Genomic DNA, 12359 nt, shown 5'->3' with positions numbered 1-12359 from the left:
ACTGTGTTAGTAAGTGATCCAGAAATACCAATGACAGAGGCTGCTTTGTAGATGTTTAGTGCAATTTTCTTCTAAGGTACACCAATTAAGGAAGCTGTGGTGCTGAATGTCTTCTTACTGATCTTATGGCTTAGCATGTTACTAACCACAACATTAGTGATATTTTCCCACAGAAAGGGAACTTAAAATCTATACAAGAATAAAAGTTACTGGGCTCTTTCAGTGGAAAATAAATGCAAGGATCATACATCACACATAGTCCTCAGAAATGGCAAAACAAAAAAATAACAGAACACTAGCTGTTACTCTGAACAACTTAAGATACAATAGTAAAGTAACTGAGGTTTTTCAAGACAAAATTACTTGAATTTCATGAACATGACAAATTTGAAACAGAGCTGACAAACAGTCTGGAATACTAGATGACGGACTGCCGAGAAACATAATTTTCACTTTATTAGAACAACAGCATGCACATAATTCTACCCCTCAGTGCTTTTCTGTAACAGCAAATTTAGTCCAAAACTGAAGCCTTGAGCATCTGAATAAGAATCTATCACCATAACTGGAATGAGTGCTTCATTTGAAGGGTAAGGATTCTCTGTGCATATTATTTTGTTAAAAAATATTCAGTATTTCTGCGTGGGCCCTGGCCAGAATGCATCCCAGCAAAATGCCTGCTCTTGGACCAGCAGAAGGCAAAGGAAATGTTTTCTTTTGCTGCAGTTGAGGCACAGGAAGGCCAATAAGTACCCATATGGTGCTTTATTAAGATGACACTGGCACTCTTTCTTGTGCCAATTAATTTAGAGTGAAAAGGGGAGGAAAGGAAGCAGGGGAAGACAAGGAATTTTTTTAAGGGGAAAATCAGTTACACAGGTTTACCATTTTATATTTACTAATGAACACCCTGATACATTTATATGTATGTATATATTTATATACATATAACTTTGCTCATTCCTGTAAAAAAAAGAGCTGCATATGAGAAAGCATTACTTCCAAAAATGCAAAACTTCAATTAAGTAAAGTTGAAATGAAGCAAAATAATACATTTGACATTCTTAGGCTGTTGCAAGGAAAAAAAAAAAAAACTATCTGACCACTCATAAAGGAAGAAAGAAGAGACAGCAAACTCTTTATCAGGCACATGAAGAACAGGAAACTATAAGACTGTAGCCTTTGATATGTCTGTCAGTAAAGGTTTTTTCATGTAAACTGCATTTGCTGGGGAAAAGACCATTTACAAATTAGCTGTTACCAGAATTCACAGTTTAAAGTTGGGAGCCTGAAAAATTTTTACTACTGAAATATATGCACGTTTAAATCTCAGTGTTTTATTCTAATAGAATTTAAGTTTATATCGTATACATTCCTTAAGTCTACTCTTATTAAACTTTGATGTTAAACAGAAAGGGGAAACCATGTGCAACTAGATTAATTTATCTCCAGGGAGTAAGGACACATTAATAATTGAGATAATGTTTTCGTATATGTTGGAATCAAGTGTGCCTTTCCACTTCTTTATTAGAAAACACATTAGCAGAAAATTATCTCGTTCTCATCGTTAAGACCTAATTGCTAAGAAAGTCTCTGTTTCTTTGCAATAACAAAAGGATTATTCTCACTATTATAAAAAAAAAAAAAAAAAAGGGATCAGAAACATTATCAAGCACTGCTGGAATAAATGCCTGTATTACCAAAGAGACTGTTTATTTAATACACCCAGTCCTGTTTTTGTTTTAAACAAATCAGAGTTTATTGTATTTTTATAAAATACAAGCAAACTCTGGTTATAGAAGTGGGCCAAAGGGGAAAAAAAGGCACTACAACTGAAATGACTAATATTTTTGGCTTTCTGAAAGACTGATCTTTCTGTAAGTTATAAAAAATTATCTTGGCTGATTGTGAGAGAACTCTATAATTTCCCATGAACACCCATAGGTGTCAAGGCCTGTTGTGAGGTAATGGAATGGTATGTAATTCACTCTGAGTCGTTGCACATTATGCTGTATGGATTACATACAAAGCAAACATCGAGTGCATGGTGGGAACACTTGTGCAGACAGGCTGAAGCATATTTCCATAGCATTGAACTATACATCAAATGCAGTGCTTCTGATGTTTCCCACAACAAAGAATATTTTTAAAAAAAGCAACCAAAACAGTTACTACGCTTAAAAGTGTTTGCCATAGTCCTTTTGTTTGCATGGTATACACAAAGAACTGTAAACTAAAACAAATATCTATCAACTTTACAGTGCAGCGCTGAGAATAAAACATTAAAATATAAGTTTTGGTACTAAAAATGTTAAATTCTCTCCATAAGGTCCATCAAGACCTAATGCTGAACAGCTGATCTGCAGACCAATTTGCATTTGCAGTTGTCTGGGAAATACTGGTTGAAGAGAATTTACTGAAGTCACAACTTTATAAAGAGATTATGATGATACATTCCTTTATCATTTACAGTGATTTAATCCACAGTCCCATGCCATGTAGACTAAATGAACGCAGACTATTTAGATATATACTGTCATTTGATTTTACATATTTTCATGGATCAGGTTTTTTAATATCAGACACACTTTCAGATTACTTTCTTTTAATATATTTTTCTTTATTAAACATTGTTTTCTGATAGATAAGGTGCCCCAAAATGAAAGACAAAGCAACCAAGAAACAGCAAAATTTTGGCTAGAACTTAAAGTATGTGTTTCTTTGATAACAGTTTTTGTCATTGACAGAAATAATACAAGACCATGAGCTCCCCAGCAATACATTATTAAATCAAATCAAATTCTTATTTCTAAGGTAATTCAATTAAAATAAATACAAATCTGTGTTGTATGCTAAGAGCACAGGAGTGGTCCTACCAAAAACTCAGCTGACAACCACTTGCGGCCCAAATCTGGTACATACAATAGTACTGGTTTTTATTTTTACCTTAGCATGTTTTTGGTTTTTGCTTTTAATTTTTTGAAAAAGCTTTTTTCATTGCTTCAAAACAGTTTTTAAGTAACCTGAAATAGGATTTTTAATTCTTGCCTATTTAAAGAGATACTGTCAAGATTTGCAAATTCACTTTCATAAAAATAATTAATTGATTTTTTAAAACTGAATTGATTATGTAAATATCTAAGAAAAAATATCTGACTCCATTTCTTTTATCTAAATTTATTTTATGTAATATGTGGATCTGGCAATCTCATTTTACTATTATATATTCTGTTAATTAGACTAGACTAAACCACAACACCCATCTTAACAATTAGAGCCTCCACCATCATTATAAAGTGTTCCATAAAGAATATTTCATTGATAATATATCCCAAAATACTGTAATTATAATCACTTTGGTAGGAACAGATTTAAATCCAAATTATCAATATCTGCTGTGCAAGAGAAGTTCCACCTCCACTGGAGGCAGCTGCAAAATTCCCAATTCGTCCAGTTCTACTGATCACACGCAGGTGTGCTCCGAGACTGATCTTTTTAATGTGAAAGTGTCCTTCTTGCCACAACATTTTTGGGTAACTACCTTGAGACAAAGACCCTGATGAGTTGTTTAATATCTGCTTACACCTAGGAAAGCACAGGAGCTCTTGCTCTTCCACACCCCAAATATCTCTCAAGGATTCATTCACTTTCACTGTACACACACTGAAGACAGCAAAAACACTCTGCATCTTCATGGATCCCCTATATTCTGAAGATTTGGATTTGATCTACATGAGCAAATATTACAGATCTATGGGCCTGTTTCTACTGACTGTTGCAGTTTGTTTGAGGTAAACAGAGATTGCAGCCACAGAGGACTAAGCAGAACTAAAAAAATATACCTCCCAGTATCAAAGAAGAAATTAATGGCAAATGGCTAGGAAGAAAATAAGTCTTTCTGGCACACGAGCACTATAGGTTTTCCCTAACAGGTATCAATTTTAGCCTCTCCAAGACAGTGACAGATTTTTTTTTTTAATAAATAAATAAATAAATAAAACAACCTTGAGATATCTGAAACTGGCTTTCACACAAAAGTACTGGGAACTTCAGCAGGGGAATGCACAGTAGGAACAGGAGCAGAGCTGTACTAAACAGAACGAGCACCAACTCCTTCACACTGAAGAGGGTTGGGCTGCAGAGGAGGGTCCTGGGCTGGTTTCTGCAGCTTTCTTGCAACGGTGCAGCACTCCATCCCAGCTCACATGTGAGCTCTGCCATGGTACATGTGGGGATGTGACCTGAGAGCTCCGTCAGCTCCTGTAACTCAGGTCAAAATACAGAAAGCACTGGGTGTAGACTTCTCTGATCAAGTCTCTCTGCCACATTACAGCACCTCCAACAGTCAGCTCCTTGCACAGACCAGTCCGAGGCCTGTGCTGCCCACTGGCTTTCTGGCTAGCTTTATCACAGAAAGGCTTTTCTTGCACTGGCTACACTTTCAAACCTACTTACGCCATTTATTTGAACTGTGGGTCTGTTTGCTTATTTTCGTGGCTAGTTCTGGTGCTAGTACTGCATACAGTCACACCCCACCTTTACCTCAAAGCGATCAGATTTGACAAGGAAGGAAAGACGATAACTTACTTCCCAGAGATGCTGCGTGTTCCTGACGGCGCCGGCTTGGACCTTCTCCGGCAGGAGCAGGATTCCCTGGAAGGGCCCGATCCAGGTGCCCTGCTGGATGCGCTGGGCGGCGCAGATGCCGTAGGCCAGGCCGGGCACGGTGCTGGTGCACAGGCACACCTCGCGGGGCAGGTCGCGGAGCCACTCGGGGATCTCGGGCGGCGGGGCGGCGGCGGCCGCGCTGCTGGTGCCCACCAGCCGCCGCAGCGAGTGCAGCGGGCCGTGCATGGGGCACTCGCCGTTCCGGTTGTCAGCGCACATGTCGCAGCCTGGGGACAGGGAGGGGAAGGCGCTGTCAGCACGGGGCGCTGCCGCCGCCGCTGCCACGGCCGCGCCGTCGCTCCGTGGCACAGCCGGCGCTCGGACGCCCCGCGCCCTGTCCTGCGCTGCTCGGCCGGGTTCCCAGGCCTCTCCAGAGCCCCGAATCAGAAATTCCAAAGGCTGAGCAGAAATCCTGCGCTACACTAGCATGCAAGCCTGGTGTGTTCACAAACCTGCCAAGATTCATTTACTTTAACAATGTTTTTAAAGATGATTTTTTTTTTCACTAATGTAAGTAGCCCAGCTAAACCATCCCAATGTGTTTCAGTGAGACATTTTAAAACACAGTCACAGTGCCTTACAAGTCCTCTCAACTGCCTTACCACAGCTCAGCCCAAGGGCTTAATGGGAACAAGATTTAATTTAATCCTTATTTTAAATGAACATTCAGTCTGCTTTTCACACTAACATGTGTGTGTGCATGCCTGTCTGTTTGGAAAATAAAATAAATAAACCAGAACCTCGTGAATGACAAAGTGGAGCCTGCATGCACATTTACTTTCCTAAAGACAAATCTAATCTTAAAACTGAAATTATGCAGCAAATTCTATTTGCACATATTTGAAATCTTATGTATTGAAGGAAAATGCATATTCTTTGCCTGTTACATGTAACTGAAGCTAGGCAAAAGACCAAAACAGCACGTCTGAGTTTGTGAGCAATTTCTGTGAAAAAAGACCCATTTATAAAACTCTTAATTTCCCTAACTGTTGCTAATAATGAATGATGTGTCTCTACGTTGGGAAGATCCTACAAAAATTTTGCTTAAATGTGTCCACTGCACACTGTTCCACACACCACAAATGTACATCTTCCAGGAAAATGTTTAAGAAATGTTCAATAAATTAATTTCTCTGGAGATATGCTGAGTTAACATTACAATGAATCCCTTGAAATAAGTTGCCACCCTCTTCACATTTCATTTTTGTAGCACAATAAATGTTTTTTGTATAAAATTGTTCCAGAAATACAAAGAAAAACCCAATAATTATGGTGTAGTACTCTTGCAGCAAGTCCTACATCTTTCTCCTAATAATTTTGCATACCACTCCTCATAAAAACAGAGCACGGCATTCACTACAGAAGCAGGAGTTTCTAGGTCTATGCCACAGATTTAGACTTGCTAGGCTGCCTGCAACCACAGTTTCAATTCTCAGGGGCCCTGACTCAGATGTTCCTCTTTCCAAAGTGGATGTACTATGTATTAAGTAGGCCTCTTTCCTACAGACCCTTCAAAGGAAAACCTGCCCCTCATTTCAGCATAAACTGCTAAAGCACAATAAAAGATGCATCTTCAAATTGTGGTTTCTATGGGGATTCTCCAGTTTTAGACATGCTACATAAACATTCTTTCCTGCAATCCTCTTTCAAATTTTACCATTTAGAAAGTGGTAGGTTCATCAACAAGACATTATCACTAAGTTACACGTGGAAGCTAATTTCTCTCAAGACCATTACACCTTTGGGTCTTGCAGAAAACACATGCCTCCAGCTGGTGCTCGTCTGTTCCAGTTCCCCACCTGCAGCATGGGTGACAGATCTGAGCAGAAAGCACGGAGACAAGACCTGGGCTGTGCATTACTCTGGTGCTGCTGCAGAAGGGCTGCATGTGCAACTGGCCCCAGGCCATCCATCCTTCACAGGGACAGGCAGGAGGAAGGAGGAGGCAGGAGGAGAGAGGCAGGAGGCAGGAGGAGGCAGAAGGAGGGAAGCAGGAGAAGGCAGGAGGAGGGAGACAGGAGGAGGGAGGCAGGAGAAGGAGGCAGAAGGAGGGAGGCAGGAGGAGGGAGGTAGGAGGCAGGAAGCAGGAGGAGGCAGGAGGCAGGAGAAGGCAGGAGACAGGATGAGAGAGGCAGGAGGAGGGGGGAGGCAGGATGAGAGAGGCGGGAGGCAGGAGAAGGACGAAGGAGGCAGAAGGCAGGAGGAGGGAGGAGGCAGGAGAAGGAGGCAGGAGGCAGGAGGAGGCAGGAGGAGGGAGGCAGGAGAAGGAGGCAGGAGGAGGCAGGAAGCAGGATGAGAGAGGCAGGAGGCAGAGGCAGGAGGAGGGAGGAGGCAGGAGGAGAGAGGCGGGAGGAGGCAGGAGGCAAAGGCAGGAGGAGGAAGGAGGCGGGAGGAGGCAGGAGGAGGCAGGAAGAGGGAGGCAGGAGGAGGGAGGCAGGAGCGTCGGCCGGCACGGCAGGACAAAGCCACCTAGTGGGGACGGCGCTTACACTGTCAGAAGCCTTGGCTGACTTTGGCTGGAGGTGCAATTTCGCCTTGCCTTAACGATATAATCCCTGCCGCAAAACGACTTCTGTCGGGCTGAACCGCAGCTGCAGAGGGGTTTTGCTCTCTCAGCCACGTCAATTAGAGGTGCATGCAGGACGGAATTTTCAGGACCCCAGGGAAGGAATTTCTGGCTAGTCCAAAAAGAGTGCAGCAGATATTCCTACAACCATTCTGAGGCATGATGAATAAAAGGCATCAAGTATATGCTGGGGGGCGGGGGAGAGCGGCTGGGGTTTTTTTGTTATTATTTCCACTCCTAGTTTGGAAAGTGAGGTATCACCACTGCATCTTTTCTTCCCTTTCCTCTTCAAAACTAGTCATCAAGAAACCCTGTGGTTTTGGCACATCCAAAGATATTAGAGGCAGCACTGTGGTTTGGCACTGGAGGTCACATAGGAAAGGATCCCAAATAGAAGAGAAGAAAAAAACCCAAACAACAAAAAACAAACCTGCAATCCGGAATAGTTTGGCATGTGATAAACTCTAAACAGATTATGGCTGAACTCTATGGTCTACACTTGGACTTGATGACTTCACAGATCTTTTCCAACACAAATTGTTCTATGATTCTATGAAATCTGGCATCTACCCACACAAGTTAGAAAGAAAACATCTTACAGGAAAACTGAGAGCTTAAAGAAATTATGTTTAACCATGATGTCAGTTAGCACCTAGGGTAGGCCCTTGAATTCTAACTGTTTGCACTCCTTCAATATTTTCTAGATGTGTAGCCCTCTTCAAAACTAGCTGATTACAATGGCTTTCTTAGAGGAACTGTATCTCTGGAGAAATTTACATTAAACATGCTCAAGTGTCTTCATGACGCCGGTCACACAATTTTAGTGTCAAGTTCCTGCATCTGGCCACTAGATACACACGAGTTTTCACACACAAAAATTTCAGTACCTGCCTAGAACAATAATTTCTTAACTTCATCCTGATAATTTGTGTGCATGAATGTGGGTTAAATATTTTGTTTCTACATTTCCAAGAAAAAGACACTAAGAAATTGTCAAGAAGTATAAACAAACCCTGTGTCACTGTCATTTACCCTTACAGAAAGTCACACTTGGTGATATTTATTTTCCACTGTCCAAAAACAGTGGTAATGTCTTAATGCTTGGCAGTCACTGTATCTGATCCCCTGCTGTGTTCCTTTCCCTTTGTCCTGCCAAAGCTGAAAATTTGGAAAATGGAACATCTTTTGAAACTGTTTTGGCTAATGGCTTGTTGATGAGAAGGAAGGAATCTGTCTTTAATACTAAGCAGTACTGAAATTCTTCTGAGTTTCGTGCTTTATACATTTAACTTTAGTTGTTGTGTAGTTTTACAGATTGAATCTTAAAAAAATTCTCATAATGTTATAAGGAATGGAAACCATCCTAGCTGTATTTTACTATGCATGAAGTAAAAAGGTACTGTGCATCTTTTCCTCTTCTGTGACTAACTTTTGTGTAATAATGTGGAAGCGTCCATTTAAAGACCATAACTGTAGTATATTCCTTTGCTTCAGAGGATAAGGGCAAGATTTCCTTTATGTAAGACTGGGAGAAAAAAATCAAGATGGCACACTATTCTGCCTCACAGCAGGATCATCACCATCATCTTTGTGTATACTGCAGAGCACAATGTGACACACTGCACAAACATGCTTAACAAGACATGGAAAAAAATGGGGACTAGGGAGGGAGAGTGCTGTGCTCCACTCACACCACCAGAGTCTCCAGAATGGATGGTGGCCATCATGACCCACCTGGTGTGGGGAGCTCACATGAAAGGGATGCTTGTGCAAGTGTGAACTTCCCAGGGGATGGCCACACAGGGTGACAAGTGGCGGTGTACTGTTCCCTTTCTCCAGTTTTGGCCTCAGAGAGCTGCTGAGTGTGAGCACAGGACTTCACTGAAAACAGTTGAAATGGGTAATTCCACTGTCTGTAACAGCATCAGTCAAACCCCAAATCAAGTCAAGAAGAAGCAAGAAACGTGAGAAAATTGGAGAACTTGCTGAAAATGGAAAAATAAAGGAGGACTGCAGCCAGAGCGGAGTATGTCCTGATAAAATCTAGAGATGTGGAAGGTGAAGTCAGTGGGAATACTCCATTGCAGGCCCAGATACAGCCAAACACTTTGGAAGGAGACCAGTTCCTTACTTTATACCTTCATATTCTCTAGATAAGAAGGATTAAGGAAAGGAAGATGCAAGAAAAAGAAAATTAAAGGATTTCCTAGTGGAGTTGTTTGGCAGGATTCTTATGGAAGGACTGCAATATGTTACTGTTTATGTGCTTCCAGAGAAATGAATGCAGTGTAATGCCAATACTATAACTCCATGTAAGTACACTTTAAAGTACTGAACCTAAGCAAAAGGACATATCATTGCCCCCAAAATGTAATTTTAAACACGCACCAACATAAATAACACTACTACTGCACACTTTAAAGCAAATTTGAAAGGAAAAACCTTTAGTCAGTGAAAACTAGGGTTTAACACAGTGTTTTTACCAGCAAGCCAGCTGTAACAATAAATGTAAGAAATACATTTTTTCCTCGGCAATAATATGCTTCAAAGGTGCAGTTAGACTGGATACCTGCAGTTTACTGGTATTAAAGAAGGGTGGCCTCTGACCCTCTGCTTCATAATTCACCACAAGCATGCAGGTATCCAGTGTAAGTGGCCATCATTTCACATGGTATTACTCACTTACAAGTATAAATCACTACGAGTGGCCCTGCATCCCTGTCTGGGCCCGGGTACCCAGCCAAGCAGGAGGGAGTGCTGGAAGCGACAGTACCCTTTCGTTTCCTGCGCTTTCCAGGGAAGCACAGCCTCCCCCTGCTTCAGTTCCCTCATCGATGAGCTGGCATCTACCTCCTTTCACCAAATTATTGGCAGTTTCTTTCAGACTGCCTTGCCGGACAGACTTTCGGGGGCACAAAACACAGATGCGCTTTCCCGTCGGGCGGCCTCTATTTATTCGCTTATTTATTCTAAATACCCTTTGCATAGAACAGGACGGAGCCCGGCCCGCTGACCCACGGCCGTCACCGGGTCCCGGAGGCCCTGCCCCGTGTCTCCAGGGTCTGCAGTCCCTGGCCGCTCCTTCCCCCGTGCAGGGAGGCAGCGGAGCCCTCCGGCCGCACGGGCGCTGCTCTCCGCCGCTGCCGGCGGGGCCAGGCGCACCCCGCTCCGCTCCTCCGGGCGAGGTGCTGCTCGAGAGCCCGACTGGGCTCCCCGGAGTGGCTCAGGGGGCCGCTCCGCCGGCAGAGAGCTTGCGGGTTACTTTAAGAGGGGAGTGTGTGTGTGTGGGGGGGGGGGTTGATTTTCCCTGCTTTCATACTGTTAGGTATGAATGAATTAAATTTCCGTGTCAGGTATGAGAAGGGTAGGAGAATATTGTGTGTAGATAAACCTTGCCACCCTCTGCCCCTGAGAGACCTCCATATACAATGTAGAGATGATGAATAGGCGCTAGGAGAGAAGATCGAAGTTCAGTCCGCACCGGCTCCACTCTCTCCTACAAAACTATAGGGCAATTAATTGTGGCTTGTCCCCTCATCCTTCATCTCCTGGTGGCACATATCGATGGAGATTACTGCTGATGGACCATTTTATCACCCTAAATAAACAGTCACCACCTTCTCTAACCTCAATCTAATGTATGGCTATCTGCTATGTTTAAGGGTGCTGGGTAACTAATGATGTAAAATAGCTAAATCATACAGGTTACCAGCAGTCCAGAGGGGAAAAAAAAAAAATAAAACGTCCGAATATTTTCCACACCGATCCGCTTCACAACATGTTATACATACACTGTCTCCCCATAAATTGAATGGGAAAAGGCGTGCAAAGTGCTTGGTCGCGTGACACTTCTGTTTTACACAGCGTATTTATTACCGTGGCAGGTTGGTGCCTTTTGCTGAAGGTGGGGGAGTCTCAGAGCTCTCAGTGCTGAAGCGTCTCCCCAGAAGCTAGGGACAAGCCTCTAAGGCAACGAGCTGGCCCCGCAGCCCCCGGGCTCGCCCTAGAAGATCTTCTGGCCGCCAGAGCGCCCCTCCCCCAGCACACAGAAATACCCTCAGCCTTCCAGATTCAAGGCTGGGAAGCAAACGGTCCCCAGCCGCCTGCCACATTATCGGGGCTTTAACATAATCCCCTTTACTTCCCTGGGAGAAAAGACTGCTGGGCTCTAATTAGGGGTTTGTCTCTTGATTGCTTTTTTTTTTTTTTTTAATTATTTTTCCCTAGCTAACCCCCTTTCAATTTAAAACAATTACATACAGACGCTTAACCCACAGCTCCTAGGCGGCCCTCGGCCCCCTCCCTCGCCCTCGACCGTGCCATATCCATTGATATTTGACGATCAAGGCGTGTGTCTACTGGGAAACCGCCGCCCATCCATCTTCCCGCGGCGGCCGCCCGGCGCCGGGCGCTGGGGAGCGGGGCCGCGGCGGGGCAGGGGCGGCGGCCGGGACAGCCCCGGCGGCCGCTCGCAACTGCCCCGAGAGCCCAGAGACCGCCCCGGCGAGCCGACCCGGCGAGCCGACCACCGCCCCTGCCCCTCCGCGGCCCCGCAGAGCCGCCGGGACACAAGCGGAGCTCGCCTCTCCCGAGAGGGTGGGAGAGCAAGGGGTGATCGGGATGGAGAGGGGTAGGATCTGAGAAAGTAGGGGGACGAGGTACTCGCTCGGTTGGTGAAGGAGGTGCGGCTAAGATTAGAGCCCGAGAAGCGGACGGAGGCCTGCTGGGCCCGGCAGAGGGGCAGACCGACGCCCCTGCTCCGGGGACGGAATGAATCCCGGCGTGTGAGTGTCTGTGCCGGGCTGGGGAGAGCCCGGCCGTCTCGGGGTCTCAGCGGGGCTGTCCGGAGATAGAAGTGCAGCAAGCAAGTACAACTCAAAGTAAAGTAGACGGCTCCTCATCTCACCCAGAGCCCCCACCTCGTTCCCCTCAGATGGGCAGTGAGGCTGGGAGTGATGCGGAACGGGAGTGAGGGTGGGAGTCAGGGCGCTGGGGATCCCGCCTGCCCACGGGCCGCTGGCGTGACCCCGGCGGCGCTCGGGACAGCCAGGCCCGTGCCCGGCCGCTTGCTCCCTTGATCGTGCTTGGAGTGCGCGGCACGGCACAGGCTGCAGTTGCGGCACTC

The 12359-nt window shown here is 44.7% G+C and overlaps 1 protein-coding gene across 1 annotated transcript in view; it reads right to left on the bottom strand.

The window, feature by feature from the left end:
* Positions 1-12359, bottom strand: part of PRDM6 (PR/SET domain 6) — a 76702-nt gene that overhangs the window by 60300 nt on the left and 4043 nt on the right. The window contains exon 4 of the mRNA XM_079331604.1: positions 4588-4895. Within this exon, the coding sequence (XP_079187730.1) occupies positions 4588-4895 (308 nt within the window). The remainder of the gene's footprint in view (positions 1-4587; positions 4896-12359) is intronic.

Source organism: Erithacus rubecula (assembly GCF_903797595.1).
Source record: "Erithacus rubecula genome assembly, contig: SUPER_Z_unloc_5, whole genome shotgun sequence".
Taxonomy (NCBI): Eukaryota; Metazoa; Chordata; class Aves; order Passeriformes; family Muscicapidae; genus Erithacus; species Erithacus rubecula.
The sequence above is the reverse complement of the archived record's forward strand: the minus strand, read 5'-3'. Positions and strand labels throughout refer to the sequence as shown.